The sequence below is a fragment of the Balaenoptera physalus genome (assembly GCF_965194825.1).
Source record: "Balaenoptera physalus genome assembly, chromosome: 12".
Lineage (NCBI taxonomy): Eukaryota > Metazoa > Chordata > Mammalia > Artiodactyla > Balaenopteridae > Balaenoptera > Balaenoptera physalus.
In genome coordinates, this window is record NC_138897.1 from 81937373 (window position 1) to 81960626 (window position 23254).

A 23254-nucleotide genomic window follows, 5' to 3' on the forward strand; every position below is an offset into this window, starting at 1 on the left:
TAGTGTGCAGATGAGCCGAGAGCGTGTGGGCAAGACCCGAGTGGGTTCTGCTGGAATCTCCATTTTGCAGATGAGGAAAGTCAGGCTCAGAGGATGGGTCGTTTGCTGAGATGGGAACGCCCCAAAGCTGGCAGTCGGTCCCCTTCCTCCCACCAGGATGGGCTTGCAGCTGGGACTGGACGGTGGGAGGGAGACAGCACGTAGAGTCTGTGGGCAGAGGGTGCAGTGCGCTCCCCGGCTGTGAAGGAGTTCACACTATCCCCACACACCCAGAGGTCAAAACCTGTCCTGGCCTCTGTCCTGCTTTAAGCCCTGTGCTCCTCAGCCCCTGTTGGGGGTCCTGGGAAGGTCAAGGGCAGCCTCTGGTAGCTGGATTCTCAGAATGGCCATCACTCAGCGCCAGTCCACGATGGAGGAGCCTTTGTGAGCAAGCGCCCTGGGAATGGGTGTCTGCCGTGTGACCCTCTTGCTGGTCCTCCTTTATTTTACTTTACTTACCAAACACTCATCTAGAATTTACCAGAAATTTTGTGCCAGGCCCCATTCCAAGCACCTGACAAACATCAGCTTGTTTAAATGCCCCCAACTGGGGACTACCCTGGTGGCGCAGTGGTTAAGAATCCGCCTGCCAATGCAGGGGACACGGGTTTGATCCCTGGTCCAGGAAGATCCCACATGCCGCAGAGCAACTGAGCCCGTGTGCCACAACTACTGAGCTTGTGCTCTAGAGCCCATGAGCCACAACTACTGAAGCCCACGTGCCACAACTACTGAAGCTCGTGCACCTAGAACCCGTGCTCCGCAACAAGAGAAGCCACCGCAATGAGAAGCCTGCATACTGCAACGAAGAGTAGCCCGCGCTCGCCACAACTAGAGAAAGCCTGTGCAGCAACAAAGACCCAACGCAGCCAGAAATAAATAAATAAATTTATAAAAAAAAAAAAATCCCCCATCTGCCCTGGGTGGGAGGACCAGGTCCCAGGCCACATGGTGGATGTGGGATTGATGCCCCCTATGTAGCCCACATTTATTTAGTATTTGCTGTGTGCCCCTCATGCCCACCCCACTGCAATCTGAGCGGGCACAGCCCTCCCATCTTTCTGGTGAGAGCCACTCAGCCTGTACCCCGCAGGAATTGTGTACCTCCTGGGGGCCCCTCCCCCACTGCTCACCTGGGTCAGTGTTAGGAAGCGGGGATGGAGGGCTTGGCCTGATGGAGGCCGGCCAGCATGGTGGAGAGGTCCAGGATGAAGAGCTTCACCTGGGGGTTCCGACACAGCCAGAGTCACATCCCAGCCTCTTGGGTGTCTGGTCCCCACCCCCCAAAACCCCAGAGGCTGCAAAGCAGGGGTGGGGGGTAGAGACCCTTATTAGACAGCAATGATGGTGGTTCCCTGGGGCAGTGAACTTGGCCTAAACCATTCTGGTTTTTAAAGCCTCAGTCCAAGCCTCCCAAACAGTTGATTCGCGGGCACCTTCAGTTTTCTAGCTGGCTATCAATCACCTGTATTATAGTTGAATTAGTATTTTCACTTGCATCAATTCTTTTTTTATTTTTTTCTTTTAATTGGATCAGTCGTATTCACTGGTGTATGACCTACTCTTATCTTCTCCATTGGGGGCCCTCCTTTATTTTGTTTTAATCTATTTATTGATATAAACTTAATGAACACCCACGGATCCACTGCCAAGACCTAGAACTTGATGGCAAACTTATCCTTGGGCTCTTCCTTCACATTTGTCACCGAAATAAACATCTGACAAGGAAACTCTCTCTCTACCAAAAGTGGAAAGAGATTAAATTACTCCTTGCCATAAGTAGGGGGTAACCGGAAAAATAACAAAATGAAAATGAAACCTGGTTACTCAATTCTGGCAGCTACCATTGCCCACAGAGGGTGTGAGCCCCCAGGCCCTGGAGACCAGGGAGTATTATGGGGGTTAAAGGCATAGTTGCCGCCCCCCCTCCCCACCCCCCTGGCATTGAACCTTTCTCCTTGGTAAGATCAGATGGTTGGCTGAAAAAGCACTGGCTTTCCATCACCCTGATACCAAAACCAGAAAAAGATATCACAAAAAAAAATTATAGACCAATATCACTGATGAACATAGATGCAAAAATCTTGAACAAAATACTAGCAGACAGAATCCAACAGCACATTAAAAGGATCATACACCATGATCAAGAGGAATTTATCCCAGGGATGCAAGGATTCTTCAATATACACAAATCAATCAGTGTGATACACCATATTAGCAAATTACGGAATAAAAACCATATGATCCTCTCAATAGATGCAGAAAAAGCTTTTGACAAAATTCAAGACCCATTTATGATAAAAACTCTCCAGAAAATGGGCATAGAGGGAACCTACCTCAACATAATAAAGGCCATATATGACAAACCCACAGCAAGCATTGTACTCAATGGTGAAAAACACAGCATTTCCACTAAGATTAGGAACAAGACAAGGCTGTCCACTCTCAACCACTCTTATTCAACATAGTTTCTGAAGTCCTAGTCACAGCAGTCAGAGAAGAGAAAGAAATAAAAGGAATACAAATTGGAAAAGAAGAAGTAAAACTGTCACTGTTTGCCGATGACATGATACTATACATAGAAAATCCTAAAGATGCCACCAGAAAACTACTAGAGCTAATCAATGAATTTGGTAAGGTTGCAGAATACAAAATTAATGCACAGAAATCTCTGGCATTCCCATACACCAACAATGAAAAGTTAGAGAAGTTAAGGAAACATTCCCATTTACCATTGCAACAAAAAGAATAAAATACCTAGGAATAAACTTGCCTAAGGAGGTGAAAGACTTGTACTCAGAAAACTATAAAACACTGATGAAAGAAATAAAAGATGACATAAACAGATGGAGAAATACACCATGTTCTTGGAAGAATCAATATTGTGAAAATGACTATACTGCCCAATGCAATCTACAGATTGAATGCAATCCCTAGCAAACTGCCAATGGCATTCTTCACAGAATTAGAACAAAAAATTTTACAATTCGTATGGAAACACAAAAGACCCCGAATAGCCAAAACAATCTTGAGAAAGGAAAACGGAGTAGGAGGAATCAGGCTCCCTGACTTCAAACTATACCACAAAGCTACAGTAATCAAGACAGTATGGTACTGGCACAAAAACAGAGATATAGGTCAACGGTACAGGATAGAACGCCCAGAGATAAATCCACGCACATATGGGCACCTAATTTATGACAAATTACAAGAACATTCAATGGAGAAAAGACAGCCTCTTCAATAAGTGGTGCTGGGAAAACTGGACAGCTACATGTAAAAGAATGAAATTAGAACACTACCTAACACCATACACAAAAATAAACTCCAAATGGATTAAAGACTTAAATGTAAGACCAGACACTATAAAACTCTTAGAGGAAAACATAGGAAAAACACTCCTTGACATAAACCACAGCAAGATCTTGTTTGACCCACCTCCTAGAGTAATGGAAATAAAAACAAAAATAAACAAATGGGACTTAATTAAACTTAAGAGCTTTTGCACAGCAAAGGAAACCATAAACAAGACAAAAATACAACCCACAGAATGGGAGAAAATATTTGCAAATGAAACAATAGACAAAGGATTAATCTCCAAAATATACAAACAGCTCCTGGAGCTCAATATCAAAAAAACAAACAATCCAGTTAAAAAATGGGCGGAAGACCTAAACAGACATTTCATCAAAGAAGACATACATGAAAAGATGCTCAACATCACTAATTATTAGAGAAATGCAAATCAAAACTACAATGAGATATCCCCTCACGCTGGTCAGAATAGCCATTATCAAAAAATCTAGAAACAATAAATGCTGGAAAGGGTGTGGTGAAAAGGGAACCCTCCTGCACTGTTGGTGGGAATGTAAATTGATACAGCCACTATGGAAAACAGTATGGAGGTTCCTTAAAAAACTAAAAATAGAACTACCATATGACCCAGCAATCCCACTACTGGGCATATACCCTGAGAAAAACATAATTCAAAAAGAGTCATGTACCACAATGTTCACTGCAGCGCTGTTTACAATAGCCAGGACATGGAACCAGCCTAAATGTCCATCAACAGATGACTGGATAAAGAAGATGTGGCACATACATACAATGGAATATTACTCAGCCATAAAAAGAAACAAAATTGAGTTATTTGTAGTGAGGTGGATGGACCTAGAATCTGTCATACAGAGTGAAGTAAGTCAGAAAGAGAAAAAGAAATACCATACGCTAATGGATATATATGGAATCTAAAAAAAAAAAAAATGGTACTGATGAACCTAGTTGCAAGGCAGGAATAAAGAGGTAGACATAGAAAATGGACTTGAGGACATGGGGTGGGAGGGCGAAGCTGGGGCGAAGTGAGAGTAGCATCGACATATACACACTATGGAATGTGAAATAGCTGGCTGATGGGAAGCAGCAGCATAGCACAGGGAAATCGGCTCGGTGCTTTGCGATGACCTAGAGGGGTGGGATAGGTAGGATGGGAGGGAGGCTCAAGAGGGAGGGGATATGGGGACATGTGTATGCATATGGCTGATTCGCTTTGTTGTGCAACAGAAACTAACACAGTATTGCAATTATACTCCAATTATACTCCAATAAAGCAATTATACTCCAATAAAGATTATACTCCAATAAAGCAGTTATACTCCAATAAAGATCTATTAAAATAAAATAAAATAAAAGGACTGGCTTTTGCCTGTTGCTTCATATCGAGCCTCTGTCCCTCCTAGAGTCGTCTTTTGTACCTTGGGGTACCCGGGCCACACTTGAGAGAACAGTGGTGTACACATGAATCCACACGACTCAGGATGTGGCACAAAGGTAGGCTCCGGGGACCCAGTTCTTGGCATTTGGTTGGAATTCTGGCTGCAGGACAGGAGTGGGGATGGGATGGGGCAAAGGCGAGGGTGTTTCCTCCACTTCTCAAAGGAGCCATGCTTTGGGGACCCACTAGAATCAGAAGTGTCCAAAGTCAGAAACCCCCTCCCTCTGTTGTAAACCATGTCACATGTTCTACCACCTTGCAAACCCAAGTGAATAGAAAAGCCGGGCATACTTGGTACACAATGACATTTGTAATGCCATTGTGCAGAAAGAAAAAGCACTGTACAACGCTGCCCTCACGCTCCCCAGGGAAGCCAAGGCCTGACCATGCGGGAGCCAGAGGGTCAGGGACTAATTAAAAGTGAGTCTCCATCTCCTGGTTTCTTATCGATGTCTCGTTTGCGTTTTAGATCCTGAGACAGAAGAACTCTTGGCATAACTGTATTGTACCCATCAGTATATACCCCGGCCTCCTGCACAGTGAGGGCACTGAGACCCAGAGAGGATCCAACTTCCTTCTGACCTCATAGCAGGTGACCAGCAGAGCCAAGACCAATCCAGGGCTCCCGGGCAGGGGGCTAGGCGGCCACGGAGCTAGGAGACTGGGCTCTGATCGCAGAGGGTCATGCTTAACGCAGAGAAGGCGGGATTTCAGGCACCATGATGTCCCCAACGGTTAGGGGGCTGGAGGTGGCATAAAGAGGGATCCTCACCTGCTCCAGATGCCCCTCGGTGTCCTCGATGTCCAGGGCAGGTGGCCGCCTCTGGTGCTGGCACACTAGCTGGAACAGGTTGAGTGCTGCCATCCTGGCGCGTCCCAGGAGCAGGGTCTTCTCAGCCGCGGTGTTCTGGATCTGAATACACTTGGATTCCTGGAGAACACCCGCCCCCTTCCCCATTAAGGTGTGAGCTGGCCTGAGGAGGGCTGGGGCCACATTCGCGTCCACTTCCCACCAGTCATAGATGCCCCTAGGTGCTATCAGGGAGAGGAGTGCTGGACTCGGGTGTCAAGTTCTCATAGGAAGGGCCTCCTGCGCCCTAAAGTTCTTTCCGATGCCTGAAACCTGCCCATGAACGAAGCGTTGCCCCATATGGCACTCCTCCCGGCGGTGGGAGGCTGGGGTCCCTGGCGCCCACCTCCTCCCGGCGGCGGTACCCAGTGCAGCGTGCGCTCCCGCGCCGCCTCCAGTTGCTCCAGCAGTTGCGCTCGCCGCTGGCCCTGCCTCAGCAGCTCGTCCTGCCAGGCGTCCCGCAGCCGCTGCAGGCGCGCGCGCGCCTCCCCCAGCTCCGCGAGCCGCTGGCGCTCCGTGAGCCTCAGCGCCGCCTGTGTGTCGGCCAGGCAGTCGAAGCGCGCCACCAGCTCGGGGACCTCTTGGAACTGGGATGGGGTCGGGAGGGGGACTCACTGGGACTGCAGCCCCCCTGCCCTTCCCCGCCCTACCACCCCCCGCGCCTCCTCAGCCCAACTGTGAAATGGGGGCATCACACAGCCCCTGCCCCAGAAGTGTGATTACTCAGGCCCCTCCCCACCTCCACCATCAAGCCTAGCTAAGCTTCACTGCCTGTGATTAATACTAAGTCACTGTTTCATTCAACTAATATGAGTGTTTGGATTCCCCCTCCCCCCACCTGCCAGTGTGTCCTTGAGTAAGTTATCTTTCTGAGCCTCAGTTGCCCCATCTGTAAAATGGGATTGGCAATAACAAGACTCACTTCACTGGACCTTGGGGAGAATTCAAGAACAAAGCGTGTTCCTGACATACAGTTAGTGCTCAATAAGTGGTGACTCCTGGCATACACTCAGCGCTCCAGTAGTGCACACTTCCAAAGCCGTCCCTGAGGCTGCCTGGGGCTGCACGTGGCGCTGAACACCAAAACCTCCTGCAGGGCGCTCACCTCGGGCAGCTGCTCCAGTACTTGCCCCAGCAGGCGCGCGCAGGGCTCGAGGCGCCGAAGCCGGCGCTGAAGCCGCGCGCGCTCCCGCTGCAGCTCCTCCAGCTGAGCCCGAAGCCGCAGCGCCTCCGCCTCCCGGCGGCCGGCCAGTTGCCGCTCCTCCGCCGCCCTCCGCAGTGCGCGGCTGCGCCGGGCCTCGGCATCCTGGGAAGGAGGGATGGAGAGGAGGCGACGACCCCCAGGACTTGGGAGCCTGCGGAGCTTGCCGCATCCACTCCGCCCCAACATTCGCACGCTGAGTCACGGGTTGCAGACAGATGGCCCGCGGGCCAAATCCAGCCAGAATCTCGGATTTTGGTCCCTCACTCCTCTCCCACTCTTTTTAGAATGCTTCAGGCAGTGAGTGTGTATTTCCCACCACTCCCTTTTGTATTGGTAAGCCCACTTTTTAAGTTTATGTGAGCGGTCTGGCTCCTTTAGGATTGTGACTTTGTGACCCTCTGCCCTGCCTCCCCCCAGCAGGCTCCACCTACCTGCAAAAACTTTTCAAAGCGGACAAAGGACCCCTTTAACTCCTGCTCTTTCTGTTCCAATTGTTCCCACCGCTGTTTCAGGGATGCCTTCATAGTCTGGAACACCTGGGGGGTAAGGAGTGGGTGTCCGTGGTGTTTGGGGTTTCAAGTCATCCAGTGCTTTCACATTCACACTTAACCTCGCTCATCCTTTGCCCTTAATCTTTTTTTTTTTTTTTGGCTGCGCTTGCGGCATGTGGCGTCTTAGTTCCCCGACCAGGGATCAAACGCATGCCCCCTGCAGTGGAAGCGTGGAGTCCTAACCACTGGACCACCAGGGAAGTCCCTTTTGCCCTTAATCTTGTCACTGCACCCTTGCTCAAATCCACCTGTCGCTCCCACCACCCACGATGAAGCCCAAATTCCCTCCTGTAGCCCCTGCGTGTCAGCATTCCTGCTCTTCCTTGGGGCCTTATCTTACCCTCTCTCCTCCGATACTGTCTTCTAGCCTCTTACCCACCTGTGTTTTGTCCTTGCCTTCCTGTCTTTGTATATGCTGCTCCCTCTGCCTGTTTCTCCCTCCTAACCCTGTCCCCCTTTGCTGGATAAGCCAGCTTGCCCTTCAGCGTTCCCTAAGACATCACTTCCTCCAGGAAGTCCTCCATGACCACCCCTGTGTAGAGATAGGGGCTTTCTCTGGGCTCCCACAGCCCCTGCTCAGTGCTTCCCCCCTCACAGCCATCACCACCTGGACACTTGTCTGTCCCCTTCTCTAAGCTGTGAGCCCATGAGGGCAGGGACTGTGGTGAGACCTCTAGATCCCAGTGCAGTGCCCTGCATGCAGTAGCTGCCCAATGCACATTTATTTGCACGAACCACTGATCTCATTTGATCCCCATTTGACAGACGAGGAAACCAAGGCTCAGGACGGTGATGATTTGTCTCAGACCTTGTAGTAATAAGTTGGCTCCATCACTTTCCCCTCTTTTTTTTTTTTAAGGGGGAGTGTCCCAAAAAGTTTCAGGGACTGCACTGAGTGGCTCACCTCCTTCTGGGCCTGAAGGCCCTGGTCCGCATCCACTAGTTCCTGCCTCTTCTCCAAGAGACGCAGCAGTGGCGGTGGGACGTGGTCCACATTCCGCCCCTGGATCTTCCTGGAGGGGTTCAAGGAAGAGGTAAAGGTGAAGGAGGCAAGACTCAGGGCCCCCAAACTCCCCACTGGTGCCTGACATACCCCCATTAGCCACCTCCTGGCTGTTGAATTTTTCATTCATTCAACAAATTGTCCCGAGCACCTACTCTGTACCAGGCACTGTTCTAGGCACTGGGGATGCAGCCCTGATCAAGACAGACAGATCCCTGCCCTCCAGGAGCTGCCATCCCGCTGGGGGCCACAGAAAAAAGCTAGCAAATAATAATAAATAATGCTAGGACATGGCAGGTGCTAAGATGAAAAATTCAGCAGACTGAAGAAAATCTCTCAATAGGGAGATAGAAAAGTCTCTATGGGGGGGACATCTGAGCAGAAGCTTGAAGGGGAAGAGGGAGGGAGCCATGTGGATACCGCAGGGAACAGAGTCTAGGCCGAGGGAATGGCCAATGCCAAACCCCAAGGGAAGGACCTTGGTGTGTAGAAGGAGCTGCCAGGAGGCCAGGGCAGTTGGAGGGGAGGGAGGAACAGAGAGAAGGGAAGTGAGACCAGGGAAGTTGTGAGGGTGAGACTGCGGTGGGCCGTGATGAGGGGAGACTTTGGCCTTGACTCTGAGTGAGGTGGGAGGCATGGGAGGGTTTGGAGCAGAGGAGGGAACCCCCTCTGGCTACTGTGGGGAGCAAGGACAATAGGAGGGGCAGGGCAGCTGCAGGGGACCAGGGACGGGTCACAGGATAATGCGGAGAGGATGGGGCTCTGATCTGGGTGGGTGCAGTAGAGAGGTAAGGAGGGGTCGGTTCTGGATACCACTGGAGAGCAGAGCTGATGGGGTGACGAGAGGGTGAGAAAGGAGTCGAAGGGGAACCTAGATGCTGGAAGGATGTTGCTGATAGTGGGCTGAGTGGGGAGCAGGGAGATCAGCTCTTCGCTAAGGCCAAGTTGAGACTGAGCTGCCTATTGACCTCTGCGGGGAGGATCCAGAGGGAGGCTGGGATCTGGAGCCAGGCTGACGGGGGAGAGGAGGGGCTGGACACAGCTCCGCAGGGTCGGCTGTGTAGGGAGCAGAAGGGATGCACTACCATTCCACTAGGCAAGGCTTTCCCAGCTCTGGTCCAGGGGAAACCCTCCCATTTTACTGATTCTGAGACTGAAGATGGGGCCCCCGGCCACACTGCTGAAACAAGGCAGGCACCGGACAAGCTTCCTCCACCCTTCCTTTAAAATGCAGTTTGCAGTGAGAGGGGGCAAGAGCTCAAAGAATAATTCCCTCCCACCTTGGATCAAATGATATAATCTCAGCTGGATATCAACTAGGGATGGGGATCAGGAACAGATTAGAGACCTGAGCCATTGACCCAGCTCTGCCCTAACTACCCCTGAGACCTTGTGGAAATCGCCATTTCCTTCGGAGCTTCAGTTTCTTCCTCTATGAAGTGGGGGACAATAATCCCCCACCAAGAACTGCCCGAGGAAGCCAGAACCCAGGGGTAGGGGGAAGGGAGGGATCATCCCACCTGCTCCTGCCCTCCTTTCAGCCCTCCCTGCCACTCCACGCCACTCACGTAGACAGTTTCTCTTGCAAGGCCAGTCGGAAATATTTCTCCCAGGGCACAGCCATTCTCCTGGCAATTGCCCCAGGCTTGCTTGCTTTCTGGAGTTTTGCACTAGCCTAGAGGAGGCCCTGGAGGGTTCTGATGGAGGGGTTGCACGCTCAGTATTCCCGGAAGGCAGCCACCCAGCCAGCCTCGGTCGCCCGGGCAACCAACGACACAACATTCCATTGCCTGCCTGAGGCCTGGAGAATCCACCCGGAGAGGGAGAGAGAGGGGGCTGCAGGGAGGGGAACATCTTCTGCCCGTTCTGGAGGAGGCTTGAACTCCCAATCTAAATTGGGGTGCAGTGAACAGGACGTGGGTCTCTTGGCCAAGAATTTGCCCCTCTTGGTGCCCCATGTCTGGTCAAACCTCTTCCTGGATGGGTGGGATGGGGCCTCACTAATGTGGTTGTGTGCTCAGATGTCTGTTCAAATGAGTAATTATTGGGCACCCACTGTTTGCCAGGTCCTTGGGGGGGCAGGCATTCACTCCCTGGCAAGGTGCTGAGGTCCTACTATGTTCCAGCCGTTTGATGGTCCACTCCCATTGCTGGAGATGGCACTACCCTAGCCTTGTCTCATGGAGCCCCCAGCCTGGTTAGGGAGATAAAGCAGAGGGGCCATCAGCACTACCTGGTGGAAACCAACTTGGAAGGGACCCATAATCTGCATTTGGAGGATGGGGGGTAGGGGAGGAGGTGACATAGTTTGCACAATTACAGTGGGTCAGACACTGCCCTGAGTACTCTACTTACGGTATCTAATTTAATCTTTAAAACAGAACTGCCGGGAGTGGTAATAGGGAAAAGTACCCAGAGTAATATTACAAATACTCATGGGTCCTCCAACTGGAAATAACAAACATGAGCGTCTTGTCCTCTTTGTTTCCAATCGTTTTATTTTTCCATTTTAAATAATTTGTTTTTTCATGTAAGGAAATGTATTTCCTTTTCGTAGAGTAACACTTTCAAAAAAATTTTTATTGAGGTATAATTGATTTACACTGCTGTGTTAATTTCTTCTGTACAGCAAAGTGATTCAGTTATATATGATTCAGTTATACATATATATGTATTCTTTTTCATACTCTTTTCCATTATGGTTTATCACAGGATATTGAATATAGTTCCCTGTGGTAGGGGAACAAAGTAGGACTTTGTTGTTTATCCATTCTATACATAATAGTTTGCATCTGCTAATCCCAAACTCCTAATCCATCCCTCCCCTACCCCCCTTCCCTTTGGCAACCATAAGTCTGTTCTCTATATCTGTGGGTCTGTTTCTGTTTCATAGATAAGTTCACTTGTGTCATATTTTAGATTCCACATATATGTGATATCATATGGTATTTGTCTTTCCCTTTCTGACTTACTTCACTTAGTGTGATAATCTCTACGTCCATCCATGTTGCTGCAAATGGCATTATTTCATTCTTTTTTATGGCTGAGTAGTATTCCACTGTATATATGTACACCACATCTTCTTTATCCATTCATCTGCTGATGGACATTTAGGTTGTTTCCATGTCTTGACTATTGTAAATAGTGCTGCTATGAACACTGGAGTGCATGTATCTTTTCAAATTAGAGTTTTGTCTGGATATATGCCCAGGAGTAGAATTGCTGGATCATATGGTAACTCTATTTTTAGTTTTATGAGGACTCTCCATACTGTTTTCCACAGTGGCTGCACCAATTTACGTTCCTACCAACAGTGTAGGAGGGTTCCCTCTTCTCCACACCCTCTCCAGCATTTGTTTGTGTTTTTTTCCATAAATTTATTTTATTTATTTATTTATTTTTGGCTGCATTGGGTCTTCATTGCTGCACACGGGCTTTCTCTAGCTGCAGCGAGCAGGGGCTACTCTTCATTGTGGCACGCGGGCTTCTCATTGTGGTGGCTTCTCTCGTTGCAGAGCACGGGCTCTAGGTGTGCAGGCTTCAGTAGTTGTGGCACGCAGGCTCGGTAGTTGTGGCGTGCGGGCTCTAGAGCGCAGGCTCAGTAGTTGTGGTGCATGGGCTTCGTTGCTCCGCGGCATGTGGGATCTTCCTGGATCAGGGCTCGAACCCATGTCCCCTGCATTGGCAGGCTGATTCCCAACCACTGTGCCACCAAGGAAGCCCCCAGCATTTGTTAGTTGTAGACTTTTAAAATGGCCATTCTGACCGGTGTGAGGGGGTTAGAGTAACACTATTTAAAAATACTATAGTTACTGTAATGACTACATCGTTTAAAACAACCCCCAAGCATTTTGTTAGAGCATATTAAAAAAAAGAATGATGGAGCTAAAATAATGTACATTTTGTCTTTGAGCATTTTGCATTAAGTTGTACATACTATTTTTTTCTGCATAAATTGATGCAAAGTTACAAGATTCATGAGCTAAGTTTTCTTGATTTAAAAAATACTGAGGTAGAATTCACATAGAGTAAAATTCAGTTTTTTCCACATGCAGTTCTATGGGTTTTAGCAAATGCATCACAGTTAAGATGCAAAATATTTCCATCACCCCAAAAAGTCCTCATGTCCCTTTGTAATCAACCCTTGTCCCCACCTAGCCCCTGGCAACCACTGACCTGTTCTCTATCCCTATAGATTTGCCTTTTCTAGACCATCATCCATGGAATTTATATACTTTATAGCCTTTCGAGTCTGGCTTCCTTTACTGAGCAATATTCATTTGAGATTAATATTGACGTGTGTATATTGACATGTATTTTTCACTGCTGAGTAGTATTTGATAATATACTATAGTTTATTTATCCTCCACTTGGGTTATTTCTAATTCTGGGCAGTTATAAATATAGCCTGTTTCATGTGCAGTTTTTCTTTGTGAACAGAAGCTTTCATTTCACTTGCATATTTACGTAAGAGTACGATTGATGGGTCATATAGTAAGTGCATGTTTAACTGTATAAAAAACTGCAAACCTGTTTTTCAAAGTTTTTATATTCACACTAGCAACGCACAAGAGTTCTGATTGCTCCATCTCCTCACCAGCAGTTGGTACTGTCAGTTTTTGTAAAAGTCATTCTAAAAGATGGGTAGCTGTATGGATACGGCTTTTTTTTTTTTTTTTAATTTATTTATGGCTGTGTTGGGTCTTCGTTGCACGTGGGCTTTCCCTAGTTGCGGAGAGCGGGGGCCACTTCGTTGCAGTGCGCTGGCTTCTCATTGTGGTGGCTTCTCTTTGTTGCAGAGCACGGGCTCTAGGCGCGCCAGCTTCAGTAGTTGTGGCACTCTGGCTCAGTAGTTGTGGTGCGCGGGCTTAGTTGCTCCACGGCATGTGGGATCTTCCCAGACCAGGGCTCGAACCCGTATCCTCTCCATTGGCAGGTGGATTCTTAACCACTGTGCCACCAGGGAAGCCCCAGCTTTTTTATTTACAGATAATTGTAGATTCCTGTGCAGTTTAAGAAATAAAAAGAGAGGTTCCATACTGCTTTACCCAGTTTCCCCCAGGAATCATATACTATGTAACCTTCTGAGATTGGGTTTTTTCACTCAGCATCATTCTCTCTCTTTTTTTTTATGGATGAAGAAATTTTATTTTTTATTAAAAAAAAATTTATTTAATTAATTTATTTATTATGGCTGTGCCGGGTCTTCATTGTGGCACGCAGGATCTTCACTGCAGCATGTGGGATCTTTTAGTTGTGGCATGTGGACTCTTAGTTGCGGCATGCATGTGGGATCTAGTTCCTTGACCAGGGAATGAACCCGGAGCCCTTGCACTGGGGGGCATGGAGTCTTACCCACTGGACCACCAGGGAAGTCCCTCAACATCATTCTCTTGAGATCCATGCTGGTTGTTACAGGTGTTTGTTTTTTTTTGATTGCTGAGTAGCATTCCATGGGATGGATATACCTCAGTTTGTTTAATCACTCATGTTGGAGGATATTTGTGTTGTTTCCTATCATTGGCTATTGTGAATAAGGCCACTGTGAAGATTCCTGTCCTGGTTTTTGAGCGAACATAAGTTTTCATTTCTCTGCTATAGAAGCCCAAGAGCGCAATTGCTGGGTCACATGGTAAGTGCCATTTAGGGTTTTTGTTTTTTGGGTTTTTTTAAATTAAGAAACTGCCATATTCTTCTCCAGAATGGCTGTACCATTTTATATTCCCACTAGCAATGTATAAGTGATCCAGTTTTTTTCTACATCCTCACTGCCATCACTATTTTTTTTCTTTTAAAGATTTATTGATTGACTGATTGATTGCTATGTTGGGTCTTCGTTTCTGTGCGAGGACTTTCTCTAGTTGCGGCAAGCGGGGGCCACTCTTCATCGCTGTGTGCGGGCCTCTCACTATCGCGGCCTTTCTTGTTGCGGAGCACAGGCTCCAGACGTGCAGGCTCAGTAGTTGTGGCTCACAGGCCTAGTTGCCCCGCGGCATGTGGGATCTTCCCAGACCAGGGCTCGAACCCGTGTCCCCTGCATTAGCAGGCAGATTCTCAACCACTGCGCCACCAGAGAGGCCCCCATCACTATTTTTTGTTTTAGCCATTCTGATCAGTGTGTAGCATTATCTTTGTGGTTTTACGTTGCATGTCTCTACTGGCTAATGATGATGAACATCTTTTTATGTGCTTATTTGCCATCTGTATATCCTTTTCAGCAAAATATCTGTCGTATCTGTTGCCTATGTCCTAACTGGATTTTTTTAACTGTTGAGTTTTGAGCCTTCTCTGAATATTCTAGATATATGTCTGGATGTTCCAGATAGCCCTCTGTTGAATATTTTCTCCCAGTCTGTAGCTTGTCTTTTTATTCTCTTCACATGGTCTTTTGCAAAGTTTTAAATTGTGATGAGATCCAATTTGCCACTTTTTCCTCTGTGGATTGTGCTTTTGGTGTCAAGTCTAAGGCGGGTTTTGAACTCAGGCCATCTGGGTGTGGAGTCCACCCTCTTAACCACAACACTCCAGATAGAGTTGAGCCCTTTTTGGATCTTTTCCTCCTTAGACCCATTCCCTTCCTTCCATCCCTAGAGAATACCATCATCTTGAAGCTGGTGTGAATCTTCCCTTCTTAATTTCTCTTCTTTTAGAGGTGGTTTTTTTGACAATGTTTATTGAGCACCTTCTATGTGCCAGGCACTGTGTGAGGATACAGCAGTGGATAAGACAAAACCTGCCTTCATGGGTCTTAGAGGCTAATGGGGAGGCCAGGTGAATCAAATCACCCTGCAAATATGTCATTACATGCTGATAGGATTGCCAGGGGAGGTGCAGAAGTGCAAGGAGGGAGTCAGGGAGGTCTCCTTGAGGAAGTGACATGTAAACCCAGACCTGAAGGGTGGGGGCGGGGTGGTGAGTAGAGGAGAGAAGGGGGATTCCAAGTATTGGGAACAGCATGTGCAAAGGCCCTGAGGCAAGAGGATATGGCCCCTCCTAGAAGAGAACAAAGGTCTGTAGGTAGGTGTGCAGAATTCTAGGATGAGGGTGCAGGTCAGGACTGCACAGGGCCAAGGAAGGGCAATACCCGGGCTAGAAGTGACAAACAGGGAATGGAGGTTCAGGGGGGGTTAAGTGACTCCTCCAAGAACACACAGGCTGAGAGGTGCTGGGCCCTGGGGTTTGTTTATATAGAGATAACCCATCCCTGCTGTGGAACTGCTCATGGCTTGGAGGAGGCGAGGTCCCTACACACTTGTCTTCAGAAGGCTGGAGCTGTGGCTTTAGCTCTGTGGCCAGTGGATCTACCCCCCACCCCCACCCCACGCCTCAGCATTCCTCTCTGTTAAATGGGGCATTGCTTCCAAATGCTTCCGGGGCTCCCCTGCCAAGCTGCTGAGGCAGGGCCTCCCCCCTGTCTCTGTCTCCACGTCCTGGGGGATGGGGTGGGTGGAGCTGCTAAGTGACAGCAAGACACAACTTCTCAGCTGGCCTTGCCCTTGGCCACAAAGCCACAAGCTCTGGAAATATCCACTCTCCCCACCCCCCCCCATTCCCTCAACCCCCAGTCTCACGCTTGGGCAGCTTCCCCCTTCCTACTTCTCCATTCCAAAGCGGGGGCAGGGGAGGGCACTTTGCGGAGTTGGGCTGAGGAAGGAGGAAGCCGGGGTGCAGCCTGCAGACGCACACCTTGTCTTCAGGCTGTGGGAGGCAGGGACTTACAGGCCCTGCTTCCTCGGCAGCCAGCCCGCAAGAGGGGCTTTGGAAATCCTGCCCACTCCTCCCACCGCCGCCTCCTGTCTGTCCCATGTGGCTTCCTGCCCGGAATCGTGCCTGGCACTCACAAACGAGGCTTTGTGTTCCCGAGATAAAGATCACGCTCCTCACCCCCAACCTGGTTCCGGGCTGGTCTGTCTTGCCCCATCTTGGTGGTCTCAGAAGGGATGGTGCCACTTCTCAGCAGGGGAAACTGACGTCTAGAGATGCACAGGTCTGCGGAGCCAGAGGAGGGGTCTGTCTCCCGCTTTGGGGGTGAAGGTGTAGCGGAGAGGTGGTGAGTTGGCAATGTTAAGGCACCGTGGGGAGAAAGGAAGTAAAAAAGAATATGACCATTGCCACAAGGAGAGAGGCCAGATTCCAGCCCTCGAGGGGAACTGGATTCTATTTAACCCAGAGAGTGTCTTTTGAGTCCTTCTTATGTGCCAACTGGCGTGGGAGGCACCGCATGAATCAGACATTGTCCCTGACATTTAGGAGATAAGACAAGCATGTAAATCCCCACAAAACAAGGGAACAAGAGACCAAGGTCAGAGAGCGGTGCCAACAGGCGGACAGTGGGGGGCGGTCATCACCGCCTTCCCTGCCACCTTCCAGGCTTCCCCGGAGGCTGTGAGCAGAGCTACGAAGCAAGGGCAGCGGGGCTTTCAGAGACCAGAGGAAGTACGAATTGTTTTCTGATTATAACTTCTGATTAAAAAGAAGCACGTGCCATTACGTCAGAGAAAGCCCTCCAGTTCTGTGCTTGCTTTATTGTCTACATATCACTTCGTACTTCCCACTGAGAGTCTGTTCCTAGCTGCCCATTACTTCTGTCTGTATCACCCTCCTGAGAGCCCATGAGAGCAGGGCTGGGCTGTGTGTACCTCACTGTATCCCCACTGCCTAGTACATAGTAGGTGCTCAATACACATTTGTTAAGCAAGAAAAGAATTTTATATATAATATGTAAACATTTTATATATATGAAAAGAATAATATAAGAAAAGAATTTTATATATATATAATACTTTATGGCATCAGTATCATGCCTATATATGGTTGTATATACTGTGTTTTCCCCACGACTTGCATTTCTTTTTGGCTGCGCCACACTGCTAGCGGGATCTTAGTTCCCAGACCAGGGATCAAACCCATGCCCTCGGCAGTGAAAGCATGGAGACCTAACCACTAAACCACCAGGGAATTCCCTATGACCTGCTTTTTTTTTTAAAGCACTTTTCCTGTCATTAAATAGTCTTCAAGAACATAATGCCATTTGCAGCTATATATAGCTGGGACTTCCCTGGTGGTCTAAGACTCTGTGCTCCCAATGCAGGGGCCTGGGTTCGATCCCCGGTCAGGGAACTAGATCTCGCATGCCGCAACTAAAGATCCTGCATGCCACAGAGAAGATCCCACGTGCCGCAAGTAAGACCTCGAGCAGCCAAACAAATAAATAAATAAACAAATATTGAAAAAAACCCACACAGCTACCTAGTGTTCCATGGCACTGCTCTCACATTATCTGCACTTTATTTCACCCCACCCCTCCTAATCTTTATTTAATTGTATCTGTGGGACTTAAACCAGAAAATAGGTAGATAAAGGAATGTAAAGGCTTTCCTGGTGGAAGGATAGGGCAAAGGTAGTATCAGGGGGTGGTGTGGGGGGAATATGAATCAAATCTTAAAGGTGTTGAATTCAGGAATGGGGTCGAGAGGGCCATGCGGCCAGGGAATCCTGGACCCAGTGGTGTGTTGTTAAATTGCCTCTCTCCAAAAAAAATTGTAGTGTTTATTTGCTGATTTCCATGGTGCAAATTCTCCTCCTGTGGTTGATTTCAAGTTCCTGATGCGGCATTGCTGAACACAGGGTCGGAAAGGCATGGGCACAGCCGGCTCTCAGGAACCAGTAGGAGCAGGCTTCAGCACACCCCTGTCAGTGCCCAGGCCTGAGCCCCACTCTGGGATGAGGAGCCCTCTCCACTCTGTGTCTGTGAGCCCTCCCTGGGCCCCAGGCCCAGCATCTCAGACGAAGGGGGTGGGACTCGTCCTGGGTAGTGAGGCCCATCGGGGTGCAGGAGCCCAATCTTGAGATCTTGCTATCAGATTTCACAGCTGGGATGCAAACCCCCAGATTCCCCCAGCTCAGCAACTCGGAGCCGCACTGGCTCCACTGAAGTGTGGCCGCTCCATCCATCCCTGGAATTCAGGGCTGGGCCTGGCGCTCTGCCCCAGCCACAGAGTCTTTAGGACCCAGCCTCAGAGCTCAGTCACCCAGTGTGGCTCGATGTCAGGCACAGTGATGGGATCAGGATGTTCCATTATGGCCGTGACACTTACGAGCGCTTGCTGTATGCCAGGCTGTGCTGAACGTTTGACGTTTAATTCATCCCATCCTCACACCCAGCCTATGAGGTGGGCGCTAGTTTTATTCCCAATTTACCGATGAGGAAACTGAGGCACTGAGAGGGTAACTCACTTGCCCAAGAGCATTCAGTTCATACCTGTAGGTGCCAGGATTCAATCCCAGGTTGGCTGAACGCTAAAACCTCTGCTCTTAAATCCTCAGCCCAGTATCTCCTCCCACTTGGCTTTACAAAGCACCTGCTATGTGCATCCCATGGGCGGTAGACTATGTACAGAGTTGACAAGAAGATGATAGTGGGTTTGTCTTGAAGAGGCTTAGAGGATGGGGAAGGGGAGGCAGCTAACCATTTCTTGAGCACCTACTATGTGCCAGGAATGATGCCAGGTGCCTTACACAGCCGTCTTGATTAACTCTACAACAATCTCACGAGAAAGGTGAGACCCTTTCCACATGACAGCCCAGGCCTGGGCTCTCAGGAGCCTGCCTTCTTCTTTCCCAAATGGCCTCTAGCAGGTCACACTCCTCTGGGCCACATTTCCCCCTCTGGTTCCTTGACAGGAGCTGCCCTAGGAGACCTCAAACCCTCTGCCAGTTTCAGGTCAAATCTTCTCAGAACAACAGGAGGTAGCCAGGCCATTTGGAAAGTATGGAGACTGTGGCCACAACTCCAGGCAAATTGCAGGGGCAGGCGCTGGATATTGGATAGGTGACAGAGCTAGCTCCCTGGAGGCCTGGCTGGCACAGGCTATGGCCTTTGTAACCCCCCTGGGAGCCTGGGGAGGGGGGGGTCTGGGAATGTGACTTCCTGCTCAGCTATGGAAGTTGGGCCAAGATAGCTAGTGGTGGTTTGGCTGGCATCTCAGGTGGCCCTAGGACAAGGCCCCCAGGTTCCATCAAGGGTCCCTGGGGGCTGGATAGCCTATCTGAGGTCTCTTTTTCAGAAGAAAAAGGTTTCGCCACAAGCTCCCACCTAGGTGAGTGGGGGCGGGGAGAGACAGGACACTTGTCTTGAAGTAGCAGTCGCATAACAAGTACCATTTTCCCCTCCTGAGGATCTGGGGGTAACTGATAAAGATTATGGGAGGGCTTTAACTACTCCCTCGGGGCTACCACTGCTCTGGAATCAACGCCGCATCACCCCTCATACCCTGTTGAAGGATGTTGCAATACTTCTAAGCCTTGGGGCCAGCCCTGCTAGGCCCATTTCCCAGATGGGGTAACTGAGGCCCAGACTTTGGAAGGACTCACCAGATGGAGGCCAGCCAGGGAGAGAATTCCAGGGATCTGAATTCCTCACCAGCCTGGCTGGGGTGCTGGGTGGGAAGTCAAGGAGGAAGACGGGGAAGCAGATCACGGGGCTGCTCCTGTGGCTGGGCAGGGCCCTCTGGAATTGCTGGTCTGGGCGTTGACTCCCGAACTCAATAAGTAGAGCCTTCACATTGGTGCCCAGCCCTGGGCTGACCTGACCGGAATGAGTCCCTTCTGATAACTCTTAGGCAGGTAAACAACAAACTCATGGGGAGAGATAGTGTGTGTGTATCTGTCCTGGGACAGGCCTTTCCGGTCACATTATCACATTTAAAACTCAAAAACTGTGCAAACCTGGAGCTGTGGGAGCAGAGAAAAAGGGGAGAAAACCTCTGCCTGGCATGGGAGGACATCCCGGAAGACTTCCTAGGAGAGGTGATATTTGAGCTATGCCTTGAAGAACAATAATAGTAATAGCAAACACTTTCTGAAAACTTATGTGCCTGTCGGTGTTCTGAGATCTGCATCTGCTTCCTTCATATCTGTTTTATCTCATCTAATTCTCTCAAAACCCTGTGAGCGAGATACTATAATAACATATGAACCGATGAGAAAACCAAACCAGGGCACAGAGAGGTTAAGAGACTTGCCCAAGACCACACAGCTACCAAGTGGCGGAGTCAGCATTCAAATCCAGAAAGGCAAATCAATGACTGACTGTAAGACCTTCCGAGTGCTATTTAATTCCTCTGAACCTCAGTTTGTGTGTCCATACAAGGTGGGGGGGAACTAGTACAATAGTAAGTAACGCATAGAATTATTGTGAGGACGAAGGTGAGATAATCCCTGTAAAACGCTTAGAACAGTGCCCGGCACACAGTAAGCGTTCAAACAATTGTAGATGACTTTTATAATCGTTGTGGTGGTGATCTTCAAGCCCTCCCCTCCCCCTCCGGCCGCGGCTTCCTCCCCCGCAGTGCCAGCCAGTGACGCGGGATCTGCCGCACGCACAGTCTGGGTTTAATTGGAAACTAAAAGAGATGGAAGGGGATGTTCGCGGCCCCTCCCTTGACTCTGAAAAGGACCCCCAGGGAGGGTGTGACTCTCTCTAGCGACGCCTCCCGCGATCTCCGATACTGCTCCGAGGTGGGGCAAGGAGATCGGACCAAGAAGGCGGCGCCGGGATGGTAGGCAGGGGAGAGCCGGGGAGGTGTGAACGTGTTGGAGGCAGGGCAGGCAGGGGACATACTGTGTCTTCTGAGCCCGATGCCAACTCACTAGGAGCCTGCGGCCACGCCCATCATGGCCGTGGGCGGCTCTCCACCTGGCAGTCCCAGTCTCCATGCGCCCGGGGCTCCGAGGCCGGTGCGCTCTGGCACGCTTGGCTGGGGTGCCGGCAGAGGGCGCGCGAGGGGCCCCGGGAACTGGCGGGTGGGGGGCCCCGCGGGAGGCGGGATTGCGGGGAGGGCCCTGGGCCGCCCCTCCCGCCCCCTGCCCTCCCCGCCTGCCCACCCGGAGCGCTAGACGAGAAGGCAAGGGCTGGCGGTGTCCCCCGCGCGCTCAGCCGGCTCGGCGCCCAGCTCCTACCTGTAGAGTCTGGCGGGGGCGCCCCCTCCCCGGACACCTATCCTTTCTCCTCCTTCGGAAACCTCTCGCTCAGCTACCCGCGTGTCGGACAGGCGGCGCTGGGATCCCGGGACAGGGTGCCAGGCTCGCTGTTGGCGACATGTAGACGCCCTCCCCGCCGCGGTACAGCCTCGGAACCTGGACGCCCTCCTGGCCGGAAAGTTTGGGGCTGGGCGCCATGGCCAAGAGCAGCTCCCTGAACGTCCGCGTCGTGGAGGGCCGGGCGCTGCCCGCCAAGGACGTGTGAGTACCCCCGGGGCCGGTCGGGGATGGGGGGCGTGCCGGGCATGGGATGGGGCGGGGGTCGCCCATTCCGCGTGCCAGGGAAGGTCGGTGAAGTGGGCGGGGGTTCTTGTCTGAGACCGAGTACTGGGGCAGATCCACCTTCATGGGGCGAGAGGCCCCACGCCCATCGCTTCCTGGTGGGAGGGGACACCAAGACTTAGCAGATGCCCCGCCCCGCCCCCAGGAAGGGGGTGTCTTTGTTCCTGGGACTTACTAAAGGGGGTCTTCCAGGGCTTCAGCCCTGGGGATTAGAGGGTCGGATTCTGTCAGAGCTGGGGAGGGGGTTTAGGGGTGGGGGGCTCTCTTTCTTAGTCCAGGCAGGTGTTGGAGGTGGGATTTCTCCAAGCCTGGGTGGGCATCTGTTAAGAGAACCCTGGGGAGGAGCCCCAGAGGGCCTGGCATCCAGGTGGCCCCAGGATTCCTCTGTGTGCCTCTGGTACTGAGGTTTGCAGAGTGTCACCAGGTGGCCCACCGGCCAGGTCTGGGGGAAACTGGGGTCCTCTTGACCCAAAACCCTAAGCTCCCCAGCCAGCAGCTCCCCGCCCAGTGGGGACCTTCCCTGGATGCTAAGCCGCTTGAAGAGCCAACTTCCCCCTGCAGCCCCCTCCCTAGCCAGGTGTGATGGGGCTGGAGGACCCTCACCTTCCCCTCAGTACCAGTCCTCAGCTGTGCTTCCTTCAGGGCTGAGTCAGCAGTTGCCGAATCAGCAGAATGGGGGGAGGGGTCCCCCCTCCTGCCTGGCCTGGAGCCCAGAAGGGGATCTAAGGGTGTCAGCACCTGAAACAGGTGTGGGATCCTTGGCAGGACATTGGCTGTGTGACCTTGAACCTAGTCCTCTCTGGGTTTGGATTTCCCGTCTGGGCAATGGGAACCCTGGACAGGAGTCTCCAAGCCGCATGCAGCTGAGGGTGGAGAACCTCTTAGCATTTGCCCGCTGGCCAGGGTGAGCAGGAACGTGGATTCTGAGCCTTCGCACAGGCTGGGGCTTAGCTATGCTCTAACTCTCCCAGCTGTGGGCCCCCTGTGAGGAGTATCCTGCCTTTGACTTCATGAACATCCCCCCTCCCCAACCCTGCAGCTATGTCAAGGGGGAAGCTGCATAGAGCAGTTCTAGCACCCCCCATCCTCATCAGCGACCCCCAAAAAACACGCACCTGAGGAAAGCAGAGAGCTCGCTTGCTGTGCAAATGCAGCATCTGGACGAGCCCCCTGATTCCCCCCTTATGAGATGCCCTCTCAGAGCACCCGAGAATTAGCGATTCTGGAACTGTCGAGGCAGTGAGGTCAAGAGTGGGGACCTGGCAGCTGCTGGGGGGCTGAGGGGGAGAACCTTCCAGAAACCAGGTTTCCATCTCACGGTGCTCTGGCCCCTCCACCAGTCCTGGGTGAGGGCCATGAGGGAGTGACGGATGTTGTCCTTGGACCCGGACATGGCTCGCAGGGCTCCCTCTGCCTCTGCTGGGGAGGGAGTTGACTCATACCTCGTTCCTGCGTCTCTCTCGGCCACCCCTCCTCCACCAAGTTCCCGGGCCAAGGTGAGCTCTGAGGTGGG

At 50.8% G+C, this 23254-nt stretch overlaps 2 protein-coding genes across 11 annotated transcripts in view; one reads left to right on the top strand and one right to left on the bottom strand.

Moving 5' to 3' along the window:
- Positions 1–83: 83 nt before the first annotated feature.
- CFAP73 (cilia and flagella associated protein 73) lies at positions 84–21457 on the bottom strand. 8 transcript variants are annotated; one of them, XM_082416500.1, is made up of 7 exons: positions 9987–13093; positions 8224–8428; positions 7296–7400; positions 6766–6966; positions 6026–6247; positions 5583–5741; positions 84–1261 (listed from the first exon to the last, which is right to left on the bottom strand). In XM_082416500.1, the coding sequence occupies exons 1-7, from the start codon at positions 10040–10042 to the stop codon at positions 1184–1186; spliced, it is 1026 nt and encodes a 341-aa protein (XP_082272626.1). In that variant the 5' UTR covers positions 10043–13093; the 3' UTR covers positions 84–1183. The 8 variants fall into 8 exon arrangements, with proteins under 8 accessions (XP_082272626.1, XP_082272628.1, XP_082272631.1 ...); XM_082416502.1 differs by having other exon boundaries at positions 8320–8428; positions 9987–13091; XM_082416505.1 differs by lacking the exons at positions 8224–8428; positions 9987–13093 and adding an exon at positions 21379–21457.
- The window catches only part of RASAL1 (RAS protein activator like 1), a 29335-nt gene continuing 27534 nt past the window's right edge, over positions 21454–23254 (top strand). For 2 of the 3 annotated variants that reach the window (XM_082416477.1, XM_082416479.1), the window contains exon 1: positions 21454–21660. In XM_082416477.1, the coding sequence (XP_082272603.1) occupies positions 21596–21660 (65 nt within the window). In that variant the 5' untranslated portion in view covers positions 21454–21595. The remainder of the gene's footprint in view (positions 21661–23254) is intronic. The other variant, XM_082416476.1, reaches the window with a different exon arrangement.